Source organism: Bos mutus, chromosome 19 (assembly GCF_027580195.1).
Source record: "Bos mutus isolate GX-2022 chromosome 19, NWIPB_WYAK_1.1, whole genome shotgun sequence".
Classification (NCBI taxonomy): Eukaryota; Metazoa; Chordata; class Mammalia; order Artiodactyla; family Bovidae; genus Bos; species Bos mutus.
The window spans coordinates 39067822-39092988 of record NC_091635.1 but is presented as its reverse complement, the minus strand read 5'-3'; the positions used below and the strand labels follow the sequence as shown (position 1 = coordinate 39092988).

General features: G+C 55.9%; 1 protein-coding gene across 1 annotated transcript in view; it reads right to left on the bottom strand.

Moving 5' to 3' along the window:
* RTN4RL1 (reticulon 4 receptor like 1) overlaps positions 1-21488 on the bottom strand; it is a 74572-nt gene extending 53084 nt beyond the window's left edge. The window contains exon 1 of the mRNA XM_070390249.1: positions 20999-21488. Coding sequence (XP_070246350.1) covers positions 20999-21011 — 13 coding nt within the window. The 5' untranslated portion in view covers positions 21012-21488. The remainder of the gene's footprint in view (positions 1-20998) is intronic.
* Positions 21489-25167: the final 3679 nt, after the last annotated feature.

Genomic DNA, 25167 nt, shown 5'->3' with positions numbered 1-25167 from the left:
TCCCTTCCGCCTGGCTGTTTCTCTGCTCTTCCCATCCCTTCCTCCCCCAGGACCCAAGCTCACACAGGCCTGAGATGGGGGTGGGCAGGGGCGCAGCGGCCCCCCACCTCCTCCTCGCTGGCCTTCTCGGACAAGCTCAGGCTCCCGGTTGGCTCAAGTCTCCTGGGTCTGGGATGGCGGAGCGGAATGGGGGCGAACAGCGATGCCACCCGAGGGCTCGGGCCCCCACCCCCACCCCGCCCGGGCCGCGATCGATCCTTGCTGCTCCGGCCTCATTACCGGGGAGAACGGCCGGGGCTGGCAGAGGAGCCAGACGGCTGCCGAGGGAGGTGGGGAGGGCTCCCGGCTCCCTGGCCCGGATTAAATATTTACTATGTTTTGTTTGGCCTTTGGGGGAGGGGCAGGAGGGCTGTCGCATCGATCGCGAGCTGCCGGCGGGGCGGGGCCCGGGGGCGGGGGCTGGGCTCACACTGGGCGCCCCGCACCCCAGCCTCCCTGAGAGGGCTGGGTCGGGAGCCCAGGACCCCCGAGTACCCCCTCTCCAGTCGACCCCTCTCGGGGCGGGGATTTGCTGCCGAGACGCTGGGCCGCGGTGACAGATCTGGGTTACCGCGCGGGAGCGGCGGGCCGCCCTGGAAACACTTCCCACCGCGAGGGCGCCTAGGCCGGTGGCCCGGGAGGGGCGCGGCGCTCGGCGATACGCTCCTTCGCCCACCTGCGTCCTGCCCGCAGACCCAACCGGGATCGGAGACCGCTGCCGGAGCGCGGGTCTGGGCTAAACCGCATCTCCAGTCCTCCCCGGTCTGATCCCGCCAGCAGCCCTGAGCCGGCTGCACTCGCCCATTGCACAGTTGTGAAATCCGAAGCAGAGAAGGAGACGCGGGGCCAGGTTGGACACCCAGGACCGCCCCTAAAGCTCGGGCCCTTCCTCACCAGGCTCGCCCAGCATCTGGTCGAGCTTTACTTTCTGCCGAAGGCGGCGCCATGCCAACGCCCTGGCAAGCTCCCAGCACCCGCCTGGCGGGCTTCGGAGAAAGGGAGAGAAATGGGAGTAGTCTGGGCCTCGGGGTGCTCTGGGGGTGCTCTAACACTGCTCGCTGGATGCGCGGGCTTGGCACACTCCTCCGCAGCCAGAAAGGATCCTCCCAGAGGCCCTCTACTCCGTCACACACACAACTGCTAGTCATCCATTTAGCGTTCCCCCAATCGGATCAGGTGCGGTGGGGGCAGAGTGCTGCGTAAACAGGGTCACTGCCCTCAGTGAGCCTGTGGTCTGCTGTACATACAATAAGAGTTGTCATCTCTTTCCAACCTTCTACCCGCTTGTGCGCGCGCACACAGATACATACACAGGGTGACTGCTGCTGCTGCTAAGTCGCTTCAGTCGTGTACGACTCTGTGCAACCCCATAGACAGCAGCCCACCAGGCTCCCCCGTCCCTGGGATTCTCCAGGCAAGAACACTGGAGTGGGTTGCCATTTCCTTCTCCAATGCATGAAAGTGAAAAGTGAAAGTGAAGTCCCTCAGTCTTGTCCGACTCTTAGCGACCCCATGGTGACTACTCCCCCACAATCCTGTTACAGGACATAGACCCACCCTAAAGGACTGCTCCAGGCTTCCCTGGTGGCTCAGGCGGTAAAGAATCTGCCTGCAATGCAGGAGACTCAAGTTCAATCCCTGGGTGGGGAAGAGCCCCTGGAGAAGGGAATGGCTACCCACTCCAGTATTCTTGCCTAGAGAATCCCATGGACAGAAGGGGCTACATTCCATGGGATCACAAAGAGTCGGACACGATTGAGTGACTCACACACACACACACACACACACACAGTCCTGCTCACATCACATTCTACACGTGCAGGTGGACCCACAAATTCCCAGCCCACCCCAACCCCATCTCTACATGTGTATGTATGCACATCACCCCCCCACAAAACAACTAAAGAGTGGCCGCGGCACCCATCATGTGTGTGTCCACTAATAAAAACACACATGCGTACAAAGAGCTGCTCCATCCCTGCACATGCATGTGCATATGCTAGTACACACACGTTCACACACAAAGAACACCCCTCTCCACCTCCACACAAGTTGGTGAACGTGCCCACAGAGCTGACCGTCCCCTCATCCCATCCCTGCACACACACACACACATGCACACGCACTGAAGTATCCACTGACATCTCATCCCTATACATGTGTGTCCCCCTGCACACCCGCACACACACAGGCACAGACGCATGCGCACTGACTGTATATAGGCAACTGGGGAAGAGCTGCAGCCTCCAGCCCTGCTCCTATTTAAAGAGAAGCATTGCTGGAAAAGGAACAAAAGCAAAGCTGGCTATAAATAGCCACCTCCCTCCCCACTTTTCCTGCCCTCCGGCCTAGCGGCCTTGCCTCTCCTCTCCTGCCTGGGGCCCAGAGCAGGGCAGGGCTGTCCCCAGGGGTGGGCATGGGGGCCCTCAAGGCCCAGTGGCCAAGCACAGAGCACTGGGACCCGCCAGGGGCTCTGGGCCCAGGTGGGTGCAAGAGCTCACAGCCTGCCACCTGCAGCCAGCCCTGCGTGCATGTGCCCGGCTCAGAGGGAGGGAGGCCCACTTGGGCCTGGCGGGGCTGCTGCCTCAGCAAAACTGCAAAGGCTGGCAGCTGCAGGGGAGAAAGGCGGGGCTGCTGAGGAAGGCCACAGCTGCCCCTGCCCGGGCCCTCCCTTCCTGGCCAGGCCAGACCTTCCTGGGATTGATTCCTGGTTGGCTACCTGGGCCCAGAGTCAGGGATACTGGCTGCCCTCTCAGAAGTCACATGCACTGGAGGAAAGGTTGGCAGGACCAGAATGGGGGATGGGATGCAAGCCCTACTTGGAGTTCCAGTTCTATTTCTTCTGATCCACTAGCTTTAGGCAAGGCTCCTAACCACACCACCCAGCCTCAGTTTCAACCCCCTCTTCTTGGGGTTCTAGAAATGATGCATGAAAAACCAGTGTGCCTAGCAGGCCCTTGCAAACTGGAGGGCCACTAGGATGGGGGAGATTACAGACTGCTCTCTGCAAGAATCCGCGTGCAGTGCAGGAGACCAGGGTTCGATCCCTGGGTCGGGAAGATCCCCTGAAGAAGGGAATGGCTACCCACTCCAGTATTCTTGCCCGGAGAATTCCATGGACAGAGGAGCCTGTCCTGTCGAGCTATACAGTCCATGAGTTCTCAAAGAATCAGACACAATTGAGTGACTGACACTTGCTTTTTAACACTTTCTGTGTCTGAGAAGAACTGGATAAAAATAATAATTTTGTTTTGTATTTGCCATGTGCTAGGCACTGGGCTATCTTTATTTTATTCCATCCTCTGTGAGGTAGGTACTATTTATTCCCATTTTACAGATGGAGAAACTGAGGCTCAGGTGCTCACTCTAAGGTCACACAGGACCCTAAAGCACAAAGCCGGGTCGCAAAGCCAAGCTGGAACAGAGACTGAAGCCCTCTGTTCTATGTTTTATACTGTGGGGGCCAGGGGGGCCCTAGTTCTCAGGTTAGCCCCTCCTCAGAGACCAGTGGAAGGCTGGGCTGGGCTGCAGGGAGGGAGCCGGTGTGACCCTCAGCTCCTGAGGCCCCCACCGGGGTCTTGCAGCATGAGCCCGCCTCCTGTTCACCCTTCCTGTCCCCTGAGGGGCTTTTCTCCACCAACCCTGGGGGAGGGGGCGGGAGGAGAAGAGCTCAGGCAGACCTACTTTCAAGGCTTTAATCCTTTTTGCTTAAAGGATTTTTTTTTTTTTTTGCTTGGGGAAGACTTGGTCTGATCAGAGGAGAGACGCAGGGAGCTGACAAGCTGCGGAGGATGGGGCGGGGGGTACGGTGAGGAGAAAGAAATACATATTTATTACCCTCAATTATTAAAAAATAGATAGTACCAGATCTTAGGTCCTGGCAGACACTGCAGTGGTATTTGTGCAAGGACTATTTTCTTTCCCTTTTCTTTCTCTCTTTTTCTTTTTTGGTTATTTCTGTTGAAATTGTAATGCTTGTAATGTGGTGAGCTTGTTAGTGGGAGAAAAAAAAAAACCTCCCTGGCCAGTTCCCAGAGGGTTGGGAAGAGCCTGTGAGCAGGGAGCCTCTGTACCCCAAGTACTGGGAGGAGCCGGGCCCCTTCTCAGTGGAGGAGAGGGTGTGGAAGAGAAAGATCTGTGCCCTCATTTGGGGCTGCAGGGGCTGGGCCCAGGCAAGCATGTGTCCCCGGCTGATCTCTCAGGCAAACCCTCCACCCATTCAGCCCCCACTCCCGCCCCTTCCCTCATTGCTGCTCTTTTTGAGGGAGTGGAGAGAGAGAGAGAAATCGATTCTGCTTCTTCTGTGAAGGAGGTGACAGCTCTTGCCCCAGGCTTCTGAGGGCTTTGCCCAGGGGCACTGCCAGCTCCCCAGACACACCCTTCTCTTGCCAGGGCCGGATCAGCCTATTGAAAAGGGGGCTGGGGCAGGCCACCAGCTTGGTACAAAGATGCGAGGCATCCTGTAGGGCAAACTGAGGCCTGAGCCCCCGGTCAGGTATACACCCCCAACCTCTTTTGTTGTGGATTCCACATCAGGGCCAGATGGGGCCCTAAACAGAGAAAAAAATAAATAAAGAGGAAGAGGAGGGGGGATCTACAATGAGGAAAAAGACCAAGAGAAAAAGCCACTGGGAAGCGGACCGTGGCATTCATTTTGGTACTTGAACACTCGCAGAGCCTGGCACACAGTCGGCCTCAGTCAAGGACCGTTGGCCAACAGACGGAGCTGATGAAGGCAGGAGAGCAGCATTGCTACCTGCCAGGAAGGCCCTTCCCAGGCCCTTTCCACCTACCTGGTCACGATTTCTTGGAACTCCGAGAGGCAGCTGGCATTAGCCCCAGTTTTCAGATGAAGAAATCGAGGCCCAGAGAATTAAAAGCAACTGCCCAAGGTCGGGCAGCTGGTAAGTGGCAGAGCAGGGCCCTGGTTCCCGCCCGCCTGGCTCCATAGCCTCGGCTCCCAGCTACTCAGCTCGATATACAAAGACAGTAGGCAAATGGGAGCAGACCAGGGATACTTTTGAGAAGAAGCAGGCAAGAAGACGTGTCTCATAGGCCAAGAGACAGAGTCACTGAGCGGGGGCCGGGTTTTCCTTTCTGATCAGGGAGAACCTGCTTTGGAGGGAAGGAAGAAAGAGCTGAGGAGAAGTCAGAGCCGGTGGCTGGTGGATGATGTCCCAGTTTTCTGGGGAGGCTTTCAACCTCTTCTTACTTTCCTGAGCCAGTGAAAACCCCATGGGGATGCTTTGCAAAGCCCCGTCCCCTGCATTGCCTTATGGGGCTTCCCCCAGACTCTAGGCAGAGGGGGCGGGAAGTTGAGGACATACCCAGTCTCCCCCAAACAAGGTGACCCATCCCTGAGACTCCTCCCACTGGCCAGGGCTGGCCTGTGTCACTTTGTCCACTCACGAGGACTCAGCCCTGGACACAGAGAGGCAAAGTTTCAGAGGGCGGCCAGTTCTGAGCTGCAGGAAGGAGGGCACAGGGAGTTACCATTCACGCTGCTCATACTCCGGCCGCATCGGTTGAACTCCCATTCTGGGTCATAGTAAAGTGCCACGAACTTCATCAGCGTCATCTCACTTAAGCTTCACAACCCTCCAAGACAGGTACTCTTAGTAGCCCGATTTTACAGATGGAATAAGTCAAGCTCAGAGAAATAAGATCATTCCCAGGACTTGAACTTGGGTCTGACCAGATCCAACATGCTTGATCCCCACTTGGAGGTGAAGGGCTCGATTGCTGACCCCTGGACTGAGCTCTGCCCACCAGACTCATCTTTCGGAAGCAAGCCTCCACTGAGCAAGGACAGCCACGAGCATAGCTGCAGAGGTCACCACCGAGGGCCCCTCTGAAACAGAGGTACAGGGAAAGACTGGCTTAGGGCTCCTGGACAGATGAGGGGCGTGGAACCAATCTTACCAGCCAGTGTGCTGTGGACCAGCTTTGGGACGCAGCAACCTGATGCTGTGTGATGCTGGGCAAACCACGTGGGCTCTCTGGGCGTCGATTTTTCTCAGCTGAGTTATAAGGTCTCTTCTAGCACCAAAGAGCCTGCAAATCTATAAAAATCACACCAATTCCCTGGTCCAGATCGGAAGCTAGGGACCTGCCCTTTCTCATGTTCCACCCTCAGGAGTTTTTGGTGCCACAAGCCACCCCAAGTGCAAGGAAAACCAGTGCCCTCTATTCATCTTCCCCCTCTGGTGTGCTCACAGCCCCCTTCACTGGAGATCTGTTCTATGTCCATGGCCCCAACACACTCACACACACACACACACCCTCCTCTCCGAATAACCAGAAGACTTAGGGTCTGGCTGTCTTCTGCCTGGGGTAGTGTCAAGCCCACCTACCTATGGGACTTTACTGACCTCCCAGGATGGCTTCCCTAGGAAGCCCTTGACCTTTCACCCTTCTCTTTTCCTGCCCAGAGGCCCACACAGCACATGGACCAAGGCATATACAAAGATGCAGGCTGTGGCATGGTCTCCAACAGCAAAAAGCAGCAAACAGCCTCCATACGCAAGCCAGAGGACAGGCAGTCAGATGAGGCACCTTCTGCAGCCATTCAATAGAAAGGCATTTGAGAACTACTGTTAATTCATCCAGACGGGGCACATTTCATGCAGTAGAAGGAAGGACGCACCAAACACCCTGGGAGGGGTAAGCGTTCCCACTCTTTGGGTTGTGGGGTTACAGTGATTTTCTTCTTTTTGCCAATCTGTGGGTTTCCAGTGTTTTCTGCCATGTGTACGCATTAGTTGCGAAGTTCAAAAATGTTACTCTGGGGAGAGAAGTTTTCTGTATAAATGAGGCAGCAGGTGAAAAAGATGACACTACAGAAAACTAAGTTCTGTGTAAAAGGCAAGGTCTTATGGGAACTGACCTCGGACCTTGTGCCTGAACCTCATTAGGAGCCAAGGAGGAGAGGTTGTCTGACCTCAGTGGGAAGGGGGGGCCCAAGACCCACCACTCCTCCTCCCCATCCGCTGTAGCTGTCTCTTTGGTCTGGGTTTTGGCTCCTCCCCCTTGGCCAAGTGACTGATGGGCTTGGGCTGACCCTGATGCTCTGGTCCTCTCCAAAGGAACCCGAGACTATTCCACGGGCTCATCTCAGAAAGTGTGCCCTGCTCACAGCTCCAGCCCCCAAGGCAGCAGGCATTGTGTTAAGCGCACTCCTGCCTCAGGCCTTTGCACTCACTGCTTCCTCCATCTCGAGAGGTTTTCCCAAGCAGAAGCAGCTTTGGTAGCGAAAGAGAGCCTTCCCTCACTTCCCTTAGGCTTCTGTTCAAATGTCACTTTATCAGAAAGACTTCTTAGCCACTCTCTAAAATAACAGCTCTCTGGTCACCCTCTGTTCTTTAATGAACCCTCTGTTACTTTTCTTTTTCTAAGCACCTACGCCCACCTAACAGAGTATAGTTGATCGGCAGTTTTGTTGTTGGGTGTTTTTTTTTTTTTTTTTTTTTTTTTTACTTATTTTTTGACTGTGCTGGGTCCTCGTTGCTGCATGTGGGCTTTCTCTGATTGCAGTGAGTGGTGGCTTCTCTCGCTGCAGAGCACGGGCTCTAGGGTGCATGGGCTCAGTAGTTGAAGCTCGCGTACTTGGTAGTTGTGCACTTTGCCTACAAAGGTCCATATATAGTCAGAGCTATGGCTTTCCCAGTATTCATATATGGATATGAGAGCCGGACAATAAAAAAATGTTGAGCACTGAAGAATGGATACCTTCAAACTGTGGTGCTGGAGAAGATTCTTGAGAGTCCCTTGGACAGCAAGGAGATCAAACCAGTCAATCCCAAAGGAAATAAACCCTGAATATTCCCTGGAAGGACTGATTCTGAAACTGAAGCTCCAATACTTTGGTCACCTGATGTGAAGAGCTGACTCACTGGAAAAGACCATGATGCTGGGAAAGATTGAAGGCAAAAAGGAGAAGGGGACAACAAAGGATGAGATGGTTGGATGGCATCAACGACTCAATGGACACGAGTCTGAGCAAACTCCAGGAGATGGTGAAGGACAGGGAAGCCTGATGTACTGCAGTCCATGGGGTTGCAAAGAGTCGGACATGACTGAACAACTGAACCACAGGCTTAGTTTCTCCGAGGCATGTGGGATCTTCCCAGACCAGAGGTTGAACCCTGGGTCCCCTGTGTTGGCAGGCAGATTCTTAACCACTGGGCCACCAGCTAAGTCTCCGATTGCTCATTTATTGTCTGTTCTCCCCACTAGAATGGAAGTTTCATGAGAACAGCGGATTTGGTTTTTGTTCACTGCTTCATCCTCAGGGCCAAGCCAGCAGAAGGCAGGCACTCAATAAATGTTTAATGTTTATCAAACTGAGGGAGCCCTCCCAAACCTCTCTTGGCTGACACGATAAAAGATGTCCAGCTCATCTATGGACAGATAATCCATGGTCTGACACGGAAAAACATGGCTGGTTCAGCTGGGGTCTTCCTTCTGGGAAATAAAGCTGAGAATACCAATAGGAATTCCCTGGTGGTCCAGTGGTTAGGATTCAACACTTCCATTGCAGGTTCAATCTCTGGTGGGAGAACTGACATTCTTCACGCCGCACGGCATGGCCTAAATAAATAAAGCTGAGAATACCAAGGATGTGGGGCAATTAAGTGGTGGGAGGAGAGGGGTGAAAGGCCGTCTTGAAGAATAAGCAGCCCAGAGACTTCCCTGGTGGCCCAGTGGCTGAGACTTTGTATTCCCAATTCTGGGGGCCTAGGTTCAATCCCTGGTTGGGGAACTAGATCCCATATGCCACAGCTAAAAGATCGCACATGCTGCAATGAAGAGCAAAGATCCTGTGTGTTGCCAATAAATCAAATAAGTAAATTTTTAAAAAAGAAGAGGAGGAAGAAGCCACCCTGGGTGGCCATATCGGGCCTGATGAGAAGTGAAAAGTCATGAGTGCGGACAGTGGGGACAGTGGGGTGGGGGCAGTAATAGCTGGCTTGAGTAGAAGAGGAGTCCATGAGGGGGATCACACAGAGGCTGCTCCTTCTTAAAGGGACCCCCTTTCGTGGAGGTTTCTAGAGTCCAGGTCACGCATCTCTTTGCAATAATTCCCCATTTCCAGTGAGATATCTTGAATCGCTGTAATCACATTTGTTCACTGAAGGTGGAAATACCAGCCCACCAGGGGCAGTGGGCCAATTACAGGGAGATGATAAGCACTGCTACCTCGAGGCAGCCCCGGGGCCAATTGCCGCCCCACAGTTTGGTGGTACAGTTCCCCTTTGGGCTGGTGTATTCTTCTGAGCGTGGCCCTGTGGACTGTCCCAGCCTCTCTCCCCTGCTCAGAGATTCTGTATCTACCGCAGGCTTGGGCAGCAACCCGGGAGCCCTCCCTGCAAGGAGAGGAAGTGGTTCAAAGAAAAAGTCATTTTCACAGACGGGAGAGAAGGCAAAAGAGGCAGCGTGTTCTCACCCCAGGCACCATCTGAGCTCAGCTTGGCCTGGCAATTTTATCTCCTCATGTTCGGTCCAGCCTTATTTAAACATTTCAGATCTCTGAAGCCCAGAATGTCCACGAGAGGTTTTCCATTTGCCACGGAATCAATAGTGCAAATTTTGTTCCATACAACCTGCCAAGTCCAGCCCTAAAGTTTTTTGAGCGAGAGTGCTGCCTCTTCCCCCAGCACAGCCCCTGCCCTGTTGGAAGTCCTCTGTGGCCCGGCTGCCCAGTCTTCCTCTGCCTGTTGGCCTCCTCCTACAGAGGTGCGGAGCTGGGCTGGAGTGAGGCAGCAACCGCCCTAGGCCCTGATGAGCTCAGTGGCCCCTCTGCGCCTCAGTGTTCTCATCTGTAACTTGGGGCTAATACTACCTGCCTTTTCTGCTCTTAATGAGGCATTGCACAGAGAAAAGTGTGAGACACCTTTCTCCACCCTCCTCACTAAAAAAATAGTAATATTGGGGCTTCCCTGGTGGCTCAGTGGTAATGCAGGAGCTACAGGTTCGATCCCTGATCCAGGAGGATCCAACATACTGAGGGCAGCTAGGCCTAGGCACCACAACTACCGAGCCTGTGTTCAAGAGCCTGGGAGCCACAACGGAGCCCATGTGCTGCAACCACTGAAGCCCTTGCTCCCTAGGGTCTGTGCTTCACAACAAAAGAAGCCACCGCCATGAGAAGCCCATGCACCGCAACTAGAGAGGAGCCCCCACTTCACCGCAACTAGAGAAAAGCCTGTGCAGCAATGAAGAGCCAGCACAGCCAAAAGTAAATAAATAAAAATTAACACTGACAAATAAAAAGAAAAAAGGAAAGAAAAAAAAATTTCTCCTAGTTCCTAATATAAAGTTTTTTTCTCTCTTTTTTTTTAAGCCCTAAGTTATCATGATTTAATTTTTCTTGCAGTTACAGAGCAATTTAAAAATTGGGTTTCGATACTAAGTTCCTTGTGTTCCAGCGTAGTGTACAGTCATTCAATCAACATCGCTAGTCAACTCATAAAGACACGACATTAGTTATTGATTCAATACTGTTTACCCAATGTCATATTCCCGCTACATTTTATTTTCTGCAGGATGCTGTATTCAGTCGGGTCCTGGTAGGAAAAACAGAACACTGTCAGACTGAGTACTTTGATGAGTACATAATGATGATGAGAACAGTGGGTGTCTGTGCTGCATGCTTAGTCTCAGTCACGTCCAACTCTTTGCGACCCCATGGACTGTAGCCCACCAAGCAATGTCCACGGGGATTCTCCAGGCAAGAATACTAGAGTGGGTTGCCATTTCCTTCTGCAGGGTATCCTCCCATCCCAGGGATCGAATCCAGGTCTCCCGCATTGCAGGCGGATTCTTTACCACTGAGCCACCAGGGAAGCCCCAGGAAACCCTAATAGATAATGTCTTTTCCAGCCCCCTCCCTCCTCCCATGGCACCCCCTCCCCTAACTCCAACTCCCCCATCCCTCCAACTCCCCATCCCTGGGGCGGAGTGAGGGGAGGAAGCTCTTACTGAGCGCGGAGACAGAGCTGCTGGGAGAACTTTCACTGGTTCAGCACAAACCAGACTGACATCCAACTGCCAGAACCTGCATTCCTTTGCCTGAGGGCCTTCTCTAGCACGGAAACTCTCTTTGCTCCCTTCAGGGGAACAACACTCACCCAGTGAGGGACCAGAGTTGTGTATAAACACCCAGCTCCCTCCCCTTGGGGTGAAATAACTTTGAGGTGCATGTTCTAGACTGTATCTGAAATTCCCCAGTGGGTCTGAGTTCTGGGAGAGGTGGGGTGAGGTAAGGGGCTCATCCGTGGGTCCAGTTCTCCGACTGATGGTGCCTGTAAGGATGGCGGTGCAGAAGCTGAAATGGGAGAGATGGGGAAGGGTGAGGGTGCTCAGAGCTCAGGCAGCACAGCTGCCACTGGCTTCTTCCCTTCCCTGTCTCACTTCCATGCTCCTCTCCGTGTGTTCCCTAGGATCCTTCCCAAATAGAGACTTGCACCTGAACCCTTGTCTCAGGCTGTACTTCTGGGAGAAACTTTGGCCGACCCGTGATGGAGGGACACAGAGTCCATTGTGACCCACCCATCGGTTGAACTCGACTGGAAGCTCATGGCTAAACTTCAACAGAACAAACTCCTGGGACAGACAGCACGTGGAGAAGAGTGGAGAACAGATCTGGAAGGGTTGGGGAGGCGGGTAAAGAGGAAGCTGTTTCCTCATGGAACTTGCCATCCAGTGGGGAAGGCTAATGACATACAGGTAATTGCAATAAAATAAACTGAGTACTCTGACCGGGGTACAGGGAACAGTGGGACACTGAGGACCACTCCCCTAGCCCGGGTAAGTTTTCCGAGCGGAAGTGCCGTGTAAGCTGAATCCTGAAGGATGAGCGTGAAGGCAAAGAAGGAAGCAGGGAGTGTTCTGGGCAACAGTGGGTGCTTGTGCAAATCTTTAGAGATGAGACAGAGAGAGAACAATTCCATTGGGGGACTGAAAGAAGGTGATTAGACCTGGACCTCAGAGTTCAAAGCGGAGAGTGGGGAGAGGAGAGCTTAGTGGGGCTGTAGGTGGGACAAGAGAAGAGGATTGACTGCCAAGCTGGGACGTCTAGACTAGCCCCTGAGAGACAAGGAATCACTGAAGGTTTTTAAACAAGGGAAGGACAAGATCCTGTCGCACTGTAGACTCTGACCGCCATGTGAAGGCTGGATGGGGTGAAGGCAGGAGTAGACGCAGGGGGGCTGCTGGTGTGGTCCAGGAGAGGATGGTGGCAAAGGCTAGGGTGGAAGCAGGGAAGGGAGGTGCAAAGGATGCTGAGGGAGAAGGGGCATCACTGCTCGATGGACTTGTGGGGAGTGGTGGGCTGAGGTGAGGGGCTCATTGTGAGTCCAGTTCTCCGACTGATGGTACCTTCCAGGATGGTGGTATACATGCTGAAATGGGAGAAATGGGGAAGAAGTAAGGGTGCTCAGAGCTCAGGGTCGAAGTAGGAGCATCGTTTCACACATGCCAGGTTTGAGGGGCCTGTGCGGCTGCAGTGGAGACATCTGGGGGTGGGGGGTCAGCTGGATGGATGGCCCTGGAGATCAGAAGGAACATCTTGGCTCTCGATAAGATGTGGAGGGGAAGCGGTCAGTAAATGGACCCTGCAGCTGTAGACAAGCTGACGTCCCCAGGGCTGAGCTGACACCCTGAGAAGACAGGCCCAGGGCAATGCCCCCAGGAGGCACCACACTGGAAGGATGGCAGGCGGTAGTGAAGCTGGCAAGGAAGGCTGAGAAGGAGCCACAGAAGCAGGAGAAAGACCAGGGGAGCCGCCATCGGGGAAGTCGAGGGAAACTATGGAAAACATAGTCAAGGGTCACCAGGTCAGGCGAGATGAGGAAAATGTCCAGTAGGGTCAGTGTCAGGCCAGAGGGGTGGCAATGGAGTGACCGCTGAATCTCTTCTCTTTGAGGGGTGAGCGGTAGGTAAGGGTAAGCGGACTCCAAGTGTAGACAGCTTCTCCCAGCGAGCTAAATGGTCACAAGGAGTCCAAGTCCCACTGCACGAGAGCGAGCTCCAACCCAGGCCTGGGCAGTGTGGTGTCCTCTGGGTCAGCACACAGCACATGACACAGCCAGTGGCCTTCCTGCCTGCACTGCTTGCTAGTGGGGGACCACAGGGGACTCCCCAGCCCCCAAACTGGAGGAGCTTCCAGGGCAGCAGTAAGGCCAGAGGAGGAGGCCCCTTGAGCCAGGTGTGACCAGGGCCACCTGAGCTATCTGCTTTGTATTCTGGGCTCTGACACTGGACATCATTTGAAGAAACTCTCCTACTGCCAAAACATTTGCCAAATCATCAATCTGATTATATGACACATGGGGAAACTGAGGCCCAGCGTCCGGGGTCCTAGTGAGTCAGTCACAGAGACGGAAGCAAATCCAGCCCCGGGGCTTCAAGTTTGGGATTCTGTCCACAGCCCCAGAGTCCATAGCGAGAAAAGGGCCTTGGCCAGGCCAGAGCCAGGATTGTGAAAGGCTGCTGCTGCCGGTGGAGCCGGGCGGCCAGGGAAAACAGGGACAGACAGCAGAGTAAACACTGCGTGGCCGGCCGCCTGCAGCTCAGGCCGCGGAGGTGGCCGGCGTGCTGGCCGGCGGGCTGCCAGTCCGTGACCACAGCTCTCGCCCCGTGCCCAGCCTGCCCCGGCCGCCCCACGCTGGCCACTGAGTGACCGACCCCGGCCTGTCTCCCCCAAAGCCCCCCGCACCGCCTACTCCTACCTCCTCCCAGCCTGCTCAGACAAGGCCATGAATAGAACATTAAAGGTAAAACCTTCTAAAAGAAAAAGCAGCTCCCTGGTAGGAGTCGCCTCTTGAAATGTCAAAGGCAGAGCAAGGCTTCCTGCCTTGTGCGCTTCTCACTAATGGAGGCACCTTAGCCTCCGTATCCCCATCATCCAATCGCCCTATAAATAAATCATCGTAAGAAGAATGCCAATTTTCCCCCTAGGGCCTCATGAATCTCTGCATAAAAGCCCCCTTCATGATGCATGCATTGGCTCAGGTGCCCGGAGAGAGAGATGCCGAACCCTGCTTCCAACAATTTCAGAGGCAGTAGCAACTCTCATGCCACCTCTGTGGGCTGAGAGTTGGGAACTCTGCTTTCCTCCTGACTTGGGGAAGAATTTTTTGCTCCATTTCCTGCAAATCCACCCCGACCACAGAGCCACTGCCCTGTGGAATCAGCCCAGGGAGCTACCAGGAGGCCTCATCTCCTAGGGCTGCGGTCCTGTGTCCCTTGGCAGACATATGATGACAAGTCGTGCCCATCCCCCTGTGTGGGTGGGCGAGCCACGTACCCACTGGAGCTCTGTTCCCGACATGTGGCACGCACAGTGCTGGCCCGCCCGCCCACTCCCAGGGGGCCCCCACTGAGTGGCTCACCAGCCGCTCGTGCTGCCGGTGGTCCCAGTGGAGGGAGTGCCAACCTAGGCACCCGGGAAGCTCAGCTCTGCCACCGGGGGCCTCTGGCGAGCACTCCTGGAACCTGTTGCACGCTCCCCAGGTGTGGTTCTGCGCGCAGACACACACACACAGCACTGTGGCAACTCTCTTGCTGGGCGGGCCTGGAGGCCTCCACAGCCCCTCTTCTGAATCACCTAGCAGGGGACGTTTGCAGGTTTGGATCCCAGCTTCACTGACTGATTAGAGGATAATCACAGGTTCCAAAGCACCCTGCTGAATCTGTTAGCTCTGACACCCCGTCCTGCCCCCACCAAGGAGAGGGGCGCTCCTCCTTGAGAGGTGGGAATGTGCTCTTCTGCACCCAAGATGAGATCCACTAGACTCTCCGCCTTCTCTTTTCTTTTCCAAACTGCAGGAAGAATGGGTCTCTCGGGTACACATCCGTGGCTGGAAGTGGGCAGGAGAAACCCTGTGTGGAGGACCTGCGGTTACTGCCCAGCTGACTGGCCAGGGCTGGGCCATGGGAACTCTCCAGAGGAGGTGGGCCAGGTGGAGGGACGCCGGCCCCTCATCCAGCCTGCCAAGTGCCACCTCCTGGGGCTATTGCTCCCCAGTCACCAACCATTCTGGGGTGTGGCTGTGTTAGCTGCTCCACCAGGACAGCCTGGAAGGGGAGCCTTGGAGAGCAACATATGCAGAGTGCCCAGCCCCCTGATAAGCCAGGGCCCCGCCTTCCTGAAGGGCCTGAGAGCGGACAGGATGCTTCATTGTCTGATCTCTGTCTGCAATGAAGACAGCAGTGCAGGAAGCAGTAGGGGAGAGAAGGGTGGGGGAACAGGGTAGAGGAGGGCAACTGAGAGAGGGGTTTGGGGTCTCAGGAGCCCCAGGTCCCAACCAGAGACGTTCCTGGAGGAACACCAGAAGAAGAGTGCACGGGAACTACCAGGGAACTCTGTAATGAGACTCGAGTGATTCAGATTCAGCAGTGCCCGGCACCTCGCAAAACAAATGTCACATAAATCAAGGCACATGGGCGTGTGAGGCAGTGGAGCTGAGAGGTTAAGAGAGCGAGGCAAAGAGCGTGGTGGCAGACAGACCTGGGGTGGCATCCTGACTCAGTGTGCCAGCTGGGTGACCAGAGTCAGGGAGTTCATTTGGTCTGCGCCTCAGTTTCCTTATCTGTATGGCAGGGACGAGCACAGACTGATCTCGAAGGGTGGTTGTGGAGACCACCTGAGGCTAGGCATGGAGTCCACTTAGCTTGGCCCGTCACTAATTATAAGCCACTATTGTCAGCATGTGGACAGGGTCCGGTGGGATTGGATTCAAGGCAGGTGAGGAAGAACAGTCCATTCTCTGCTGCCCATTCCCTGCTCGCATCCATGCCTCCTCCCAGCAGGCTTGGCCAGGCGTGATCGGACCACAGTGGCCTCCCCTTGCTCCAGTGATGGACCCCAAGTCGACTGTACCTTTTCACCCCAGTTCAACGGCATCCAAGGAGGCCCCTGCTTCTGGACCCCCGCTTCGCCTTGGGATTGACGTCTCCCTAAGTGTTCTCTTAGGCTTCCCAGATGGCACTAGCGGTAAAGAATTTGCCTGCCAATGCAGGAGATGCAAGAGACATGGGTTTGACCCCTGGGTCAGGGAAGATCCCCTTGAATAGGAAATGGCAACCTGCTTGAGTATTCTTGCCCGGAGAATCCCATGGACAGAGGGGCCTGGTGGGCTACAGCCCATGGAGCCACAGAGTTGGACATGACTGAGCGACTAAGCACATGTGAGGTCTCCTCCCAAGCCTCGAGGAAGCCCTCACCCTGGGGTGCCTGCATCACTCCTCTGTCAGACTCATTTCCACCCAGGTGGCCTGGCCAGTGCACCCCGAGGAAAGGGCCGCTTCCGGCATTCTGCATGGAGGTCCTGCCTTCTGCTGTCCCTGGAGGCTCTGTTCCTGTTTGCCAGCTATTTTGCTTCCTCGGCCATCTGTTCCCTCCCTGTCATCTCCTCTCTGCTTTAACCTTAACCACTACTTCGCTGCAGATGGCACCAAACAGATCCGTTCTTGACATCCTTCAGCAGGCCTGCCCCCTCCTTCTCATCTCCAGAGAGTGAACTTCTGCTCTGTCCTTTCTCAGGCCCTGACTTCAAAGCTTGGAGTTGGACTCACCCCCCCACAAGCCTCCCTCCTAGATCCCATCTGCTGTCAACTCTGCCACAGGTCAGGGGGCAAACAGGCCTACCAGCCTCCCCTGTCTTTTCCATTTCCTAATGAGACTTCCTCGCTTCAGACTTGGCTAAGAACCTCTCCCCGTGTCAAGTCCACTGTCTGCTCTGGTTATCCACCTGGTCTCCTAAAACAGAGCCACTGTACCCTCCAGGGCAGTGGGGGTCGAGCTTAGCAGCCTGAGTCCGAGATCAGAAACTCGGTTTCGTTCCTGCAGTAGAGGAGTCAGTGCGTCCACGCTGGAGTTTGGGTCTTGAACAGTTCCTCTGCAGCAACTAGACCTGGAAACTGCGGTGAAGAGTTGGCCTCGTGCTGGCATGACAGGGGCGGAACCAAAACACATTTTCTACATCGTCTTAGCTCACAAACGGGGAGCACTGCATTTCTTTCCTTGCTTTTATTCTGGCTACTGGTGAGAAATGCATTCAAGGACTTTATTTAGCCACTATGCCTCTTCTCTCTGTTGAGGTGACCTGGTGCTTCCTCAAAATTCCTCATCCTGGCTTCTCTTTGCTGGTGTAAGGACCAGGAACTTTGAGGGGAAAAGCAGTCCAGAAGCTCCCAGTTAAGGAAACTCTCTAAGTGTAACTGGTTTCATTGGGCTGCTTTCCTTGAATGGGACAGACTTGTGCTGGGAAGACTGGAACTCCACTTCTGTACCTAGATTTGGGCTAAAAAGGCTTGTAACTCATCCCTCTACACAGGGCTCTTGTAATTCCCCTCTCTACACTTCCTCTAGTAGAAAGGGGAATGTCTTGGCTGGCTGTGGAACACTCTCCATTTCCCTTCACTGTTGGGGCTAAGGAGGGCCACAACACTAACAGCTCTAAGGGGAGCCTGCTTATACCTGGACACATGGAGACTCTCTGATTCCCTAGGGGACCTCTGAATGCAAATCAACCAAGCATCTGACAACCCCATGGTCCCTTCTGCCTCCTACCTTCCCTTCTTCCCACAAAAGAGACCCAATCCAGCCACCAGGCCAGCCCATCTGGCTATGGAAACCAAAAGAACAAAATGCATCTTATTGGGTTGTAGGCCTTAATCTAGCTCTTGCTGAATTATTCAGGGATGGCATTAACTTATAAATGAGTGTGTTTGACTGATTTTGTGGTTGATGTACAGATAAATTCTAATGAAAGACAGCTACACGATTTTAAATTATTAATTAGACTGCCACTTAACAAAGCCTATTTGGCACTCTATTTCCTTGCTTAACAAGACAAAAACTTTAAGGAAAGGTTTTGTATTCACCCAGAGGCTGTTGATTGGCATTCTGTTTTTTATAGCTCTAAAAATGAAAACCATAGATCCTGACCTTAAGCAGGCCACTTCTGGCCAAGCAAAAACCCAGCAGGCCACTCTTCCTTCCTAGATGGTGCTGAGTGGCTCGGGGCCTCACTTGCCCTGCCTGCCTCTCATCTCTGACCAGAGATTTGCTTTTTATATCCCCGGTTCTGCCAGGCTAGGCTGGGAGATGGAAAAGCCAGCAGGGCAGCTGCTGAAGCCTTCAGCTACCAACGCAGTCAGCAGCAAGATCCACTGAGGACTCGAGGATGTTCAGGTTCACAGAGGTGGGGCTGTGGCCAGGAGAGTCTGTTCATTAAGAGATGCAAGGTAGCACCCCCAGTTCTTAAAATGTCCTGCCCAGGGACAACACCGTATTAACTGTCATAGGACAACCAGAAATCAGAGACGTGACCCTTGTGGTCCTATGCCTACTCTTACCTTCTTCCTTCTTTGGGGTTTCTCCGCAGGATATGTAGGGCTCACGGTCCTCTCTCCTCCCGGGATCTAGGAAAGGCTACTCTCTCATCATCTTTCAAACCCTTTTCCAAGTCATAATTAAACTATGAAACTTCCCCCAGGGCCAGGACCCTAGGTAGGTTTCTGCATCTGATGGGCAGGGAAATTGCGACAAATACCTGAATCCATCCTATGACCTTTTTTTTTTCATCCTATGACATTTTTGCCAGGAGCTTTTGGGAACACTCGAGAAGCAGAAACTTCAATGGCCACCTCTCTTGCCACCAGCCCCAGGCATATCTTTGTCTCTGGGCACATACCTAGAATCCACACAGAAAATCTGAGTGCCCTGTGTTATGTATGCACAAGAGAGACCAATCCTGGTGACCAGGATCAGGGGCCAAGGGAGAGATTTACCCAGACTAGGACCAAAATAAAAGCCCTTTGCCCACACAATGGCCCAGGGCAGCAAAGGACTTCTCTGCTCTGCTTCCCTCCGGCCAATCCAGGTGAAAACCTCTTTATTGGTAGAATCTCTCTCACCAACCGAGCTATGCAGGAAGGGAAAAATAGCCCAAGTGGCAAACACACGTGACTGCCAAGCCTCCAGTGGCCATCTCTTGGGCAGGGTAAGGAGCCTCCCGCTGGGGAGCAGGCCCCAGAATGCACTGGGTTCATCCCAAGCTGGGTCTCTGGCTAGCGAGGATGGGAGAAAAGGCTCTTGGAGGCTGCTCAAGCCTCCCTGGACACCTCAACCATATAAATAAAATGCGTGGGCTGCTTCGTGGCTCATTTTTAACTGTAAACTGACAAAAGACCAAAAGGGAAATGAGATGTCAGCTGCTCTCTATTATCTCCATCACAGACCTGCAGCCCGGACATGGCGGCCTTCAGAACTACCTGGGAAGCCTTCCCCACTGGGGCAAGTTTGCAGGATCCAGGTCCAGGCTGCCCAGATCTGTAAAAAAAAAAGGCACCTTCTCTGTGCAGACACACTCTGGCCAGCAATGGCGGGTGCTGAAAAGACTTTTGGTCCCTTTCTAGCTGGGGAAAGGAATTGGAGTGTATCCTTGGAGTGGTGTCTCCAACCAGCCGCAGAGACTTCCCACCCACAGTGAAAGGCAGTCAGCGTTCACCCACCCTGCACCGCACTGACCCACGTGGAGGATACAAGTCACACACAAGTTGGTGGCTATTCACACAGTGGGGCGACCCAGATTCATCGGTTGGCCTGAGCCAGCCAGGACCGCCACACAGCCTTTAGGGCTTCCAGCGCAGACGTGGTTTCTTCACGCACCTATCCCACCAGCTTATGGGGTCTCTTCCATCACCCCCACATCTGCTCCTCTCCGCCCATCCCTGGGCTTCGCTTCCCCCTCCTCGCGTCACCTCCCCTTGCCCATTTTCTCCTTTCCCATCCTACTGTGAGGTCAGAATTCCGTGCTTACGACACCTCGGTCTGTTGCCATGGAAACAGGGGCGGATTAAGGCTGGAGCGCGGAGCTCAGGGATCAGGCCCCTCCGCTACCTGAGGTCCACCTCAGCCGGCTCCCGCAGGGCCGGGGCAGCCAGCCGCAGGCGCGGGTGGCTCACCGGTCGCTCGGCCCGGGCCAGGGACGAGGGGGTCCCGGCGGGGCGCCGCAGCCCGCCCGGACCTGGGAGGTGAGAGAGGTAGACGCAGAGGCCCGAGCGGCGGGTGGCGGAGCCCGCGGGCTCACGGCGTGGTCACCTGCCGTCCCTGGGCCCTGGGGACCGCTCCCCGCGCGGCAGCCACGTGGGGGCGCGGCGGGACTTCCCCAGCGCCCGCGCCAACTTTGCAGCGCTCTGCTAGGAGCCCGGCGGCCCGAGGGTCGTAGTGAGGTGGTGGTTGGGGGGAGGGGGCAGCTGTCCTCAAGTTAAGCCTGGCACCGGCTGCGCACGCTCCTGGCACGGCCTCCGCCTTCCAATCCCTCCTCTCCAGGCAGAAGGAAAGTTTGAGGAACCGGACCTCGGGCGCTAGCCACCAACCCTCGGCCGCTGGATGCCCAGAGCCCATCCCTGGGGACCACCAAAGCGCGGTGCAGGGAAGGTGCCCGCGTCCGGGCCCCACCTGGGAAGCCGGGACGCGCGGTGAGTGAGCGCCCGGGCTGCGCGGCGCCTGACCGCCGGCTGCACCGGAGCGCGGGTCGAACCCGGCCCCGCCTAAGCGGCGGAAGCTGGCGGCGTGGGTCCGCGAGGGGGATGGAGGCTGCAAGTGAAAAACTTTATACCGGCAAAGCTAAGGTCCCAGGAGGCCGGCTCCCCTTCCATCACAGGTAGTTCACTGTGGTCTCCAAATGACCTCGCCAAACCAGATCTCTAGGCCTGGCCCCTGGGTTCAGGGAGCAGATCCCGAGTCTCGCTACTAGCCCCCCTCGGGGGCCGAGCTCCCCCAGCACCACTCCCTCTGCGGCTGAGTCCCCGCGAAGCCCGCTAGCCTTCCCAGAGCTGCTTCCCAGACCGGGAGCCCCGGCGCCGGGCGGCTCTCGGGTGGCTCCCAGGCTCGCGACTCTGCCCCGTGCGCATACAACTCCAACTTGCCCCTGCGGCTCCAACTCACCTTTGCGAAGCATGTTGGCCGCGGGGCCGCCACTCCGAGGTCGGCCTAGGCGCGCTCCCTCCCGGGGTCCGGATTCAAATCGTCGGGCGCCGGCTGCAGCTAATCCGTGCGCGTCGAGGCGGGGGCAAGCCGGGGATCCGCTGGTGCCCGGCGGCCCGGCCCCACAGGGGCATGGTGAGCCCGAGCCCCACGCCGAGGGCACCGGCGCCCACCGGCAACCGCGGCTCTGCCCGGCAGCCCCCGGGGCGAGCTGCTTTCTCCGCGGAGCCGGCGGCCTGCTTCTGCAACCTCGAGCACTTTGCAGGCGGTTTTGAGGGGGGACGCCGCCCCCTGGTCCCCTGGCCGCGGCCCCCTACTCTCCGCCCCCTCGGGTCGCCGCCGCCGCCGCGGCTGCTGCAAAAGGGCGCTCGCACGCACCACCGAGCTCTGGGGAAAGCGCCCGGCGCGCGTTTGCAGGACCGTGCGATCGGCGGAGTGGGGCGCCTCCCTTCCTCCCCCCGGCTTCCCCCACCTCTCCTCCTTCCCTCCCTCCCCCGCTCTCTAGCTCCCTCCCTCTCTCTCTGCGCTCCCCGCCCCCGCTCACGGAGCGCCTCCCATACAAAATTTATGAAAGTGCTCTCAGCTCGCGGTGCCGAGCGCCGTCCTATTCCCAGGGCAGCGGCGCTCAGCCGCGCGGCGCCGCCTCCCAAGGTGTTTTTGCCGCTCCCGCCCCCGGGGACGATCCTCGGCCCGCGTCCGTCCAAGTACCTGCCCCAGTCCCCGGGCCGGTCGTCGGGCCACTCGAGAGTCCCTCCCGGGCTCCGCGGGCTTCTCGAAGCTTGCACCCGCAGCCCCACCCCCTCCGGGCGAGCGCCCTTCGCAGATGGAGGTCACCGAAACAGGCGGCTGGAAGCGTGCGCTCTGCCCACCGGCTGGGATGCGAGGACCGCCGCCCAGAGCCCTTGATTACAAGCCCGCACCCCTGCCCATCTCCTCACTGGCCGACTCCGCTTCTTCAGAGGCTCGACGGCTCCTCCTTGCCCAGGACAGCTCCAGCAAACCCAGCCGCATCGCATCCCGAGTGCTAGGACACTGTTCTTTTTTGGGGGGAGGCGAGTGCGATGTGCCCCCTGGCTAGTCTAGACCTGGCAACAAGCATTGGGGAGGCCCAGCTGCATATCCTAGCGAGGGAAAGACCGATGTGGGGCTCAGCCAGACTATCTCGGCTTAGGGGGAACTCTGTTGTCCCTCAGTCTATACAGACCCAGCCTGGGGCTTCGTGGAAAATGGAGGCGGCACCGCCTAAAAAGCAGGTCCAGCTGGGAACCAGTTGGGCTGAGCTTAAAGAAGGTTAAGGCCGGACCAGTCCCTGGTGGAGGCCGGCACCCCCTACTGGCCTGAGATAAGAGGGGTCCTGAACAGGGGAAAAGAGTGGCCTAAGTCACCCATTAAAGGCACATTTATTGAGGGACTGTCAGTATAGAGCTTTAGTCTTCCGGGATTCAGTCAATGAAAAAGGCAAAGTCCCTGTCCTTGTGAAATTTACCGTTATTAGGGACCAATTTAGGAAAGTCCAGATGAGATCTTGCTTGGAAGAAGAAAAAATAAGTCAGGTTTTGTTCTGGAGCTGATAAGAGGGGATCAGGGAAAGCACTCTGAGCAGGTGACATCTAAGCAGAGATCTAACTGAAGTGAGAGAGTCGTGTGATTCCTTGGAGATAAACTTGCCATGTTAGGAAGCTCAAAAAGAAGGCCAGTATCATTCATTCACTCATACATGCATTCAGCAACACTGAGGTTTGTGCTAACTACATAGGCTTGGTATTCTGCAGTCCATGAGGTTGCAAACAGTCAGATGTGGCTTAATGACTGAACAACAACAACAAAGCCTTGGATTTTCAGAAGCTTATGGCAAGCTTCTGTAGGGGAAGACCCATAGCTATCTTAGAATGTGCTAGGAAGAGGCAGTGTGGGAGGGGACTCTGCTAGCTCTGTAAGGGGCTGAAAGACCATCCAAAAAGGTTTCACGGAAGAGGTGCCATTGGTCTTGAGGGCTGAATTCATCAGGCTGAGAAGGGGAAAGACTAGGACAGGCAGGAAGGAATGTGTAGATGGCTTGGAGGTGAGAAAGTGAGCTTGTGCTGAAGATTAAGAAGATTGGTCCATCTTGCAATAGAAACCCCAGGTAAGGCATTCTCTTAGCCTCTACTAGCTGCAGGACTGGACTGAGCAATCCTGTCTGAGCCCTGCCAGGCAGACACTAGCTGAACTCCGAGGACACAGAGCTGCAGAGGCCCTCCGCCAGTAAAACCCAGGTCAGGGAGGTTGAGCAACTCGCTCAGCATCTCACAGCAGATCAGTGCTGAAGTATGAGCCTGCATCAGGGTATGATAAACCTCCTTCCACCTCCCCAAGCCGCCTCCCTATGACCCCCTGCCCTGCAATCTCCAGTATCTTAGGCAAAGTTGGCTGGGGCTGGGCGTGAGTGTGAGAAGCAGAGTTATTTCAGGCCTCTGGAGGGCTGGGTGCTGTTCTGGAGTCCAGCCAGGGGGTGAGGGCGACTGTAGGCGGGTGCTGTAGTGTAAGGTGGGGGTGCGCTGTGCCCGCCTTCTTGTCAGGCAGTAATTACTCAGACTGCTGAGTAACTCTGGCAGGGAGACCCCCACGGACAGATGGAGGTGTTCTCGGCCTAAGTTGAATGACGGCCCCCAGTGTCCTGCACAGCAGGGTCTTCAGGCACAGGCTTGTTTGCTAAAGGGGGCCACACAATTCATTCAGGCCAGAGGCTGTGGGGTGGTGCTATAAGAGGATGGGGGCCTTCTATTACCAGTGGGCCCCACTTCTGCTGAGGGAAAGGTCCTAAGGGGTGCGGGGCCGGCTAGGGAAAGGCCATCACTCTGTACTGAAGCGGGTCTTTCCCTCTTGGGACTCTCAGCTGCATCCAGAGCTAAAGCTGCCCACAGACTGGGCCTTCGTGTCCTGAATGTGGAGGGGCTGGACTCAAGTGGACCCCGGAATTGAGATCTTCCACACTGGGGGTCTGGAGAACCTGAGGGATTGAGAAAGCGCAGGCTGGACTCTCATCACACTGATGGGTTGTTCCTTGGGCCACATTCCTGTCCAAAGGTGTGACTGTCCTAAGAGCATTCTTTGGGGGTCTGAGGGGCAGAGCACTGACCCCTTCTGGTCTGCCCCCCGGCTGCTCATTCCCAGCCTGCCCAGCCAGCCCTCCTCTGTGGGCAGTGTCCCAGGCAGGACCTGTCTCTGGTTTCTTGTTTTTCACTTCTCTCTGCACCTTAATTAGGAGTTTCCAAGCAGGGAGGGCCTCCAGGGGAGCCTGAGGCCACAGAGCTGCCTTAAAGGGCCAGCTGTGTTCACAGAGAGCAGAGAGGAAGATGGTGCCAGAGGGCTGGGTGGGCAAAAGGCCCTGGGGGTGACTGCTCTGTGGGGCAGACCTTGCTGAAAGCCAGTCCTGCAGGCAGTCGGCTCTTCCAAAGGTCAAGGCTGTCCCACTGGCCACTTTGCCTTCTCTTTGGGATTCCAGAAGCTTATAGGCCGGCTACCTAGGCCAGAGGAGCAGCCAAGGGGGGTAAACGTTGGCCAGAATCCCGAAGGTTTAGGCAGTCGAGTCCTTGGACTTCCCTTTTCTCCCAGGAAAGACTCAGGCTGGAGTCCTTCCCCTGGTAGCAGTTTTTCACAGTGAACCTTCCACATTGTCGGTTCTAGAGGTGTAAGGGCATCCCAGCACTCCGGAAATCGGCCTCAAGACTCAATTTGGCACTGGCTCAGTGGGCGCTGAGCTCTGTCCTGTAGGGACAATGGGATCCTCTGAGGCAGAGAATGCGGCCCCGCCCATAGGTGTCCAGGGCTTATCAGGAGGACAGATAGGGGAGCTGAAGGAAGACCCGGCGGTGCTTCCATTTACAAGACTGCGTCCCCCGAACTAGGGCAGGGAGTCTTTACATAGGAGGGCACTTGTCCAGGAGAGCCAGGTTCAGGCTGCTCACAAGGGGAGGAGGGGACAGGGTCGCCGGGAGAACGGAACCACAGTGGTCGACGACCACTAGGGGCTCCCAAGAGTCCCGACCTTCCCGGCTGAGACAAGTGGCCCACTCTGGCCCCGCCCCTATCTTTCTCCTTCACGGTCCCCGCCCCGCAAATCCCCGCCCCTCGCTGGCCGATCGGCGATC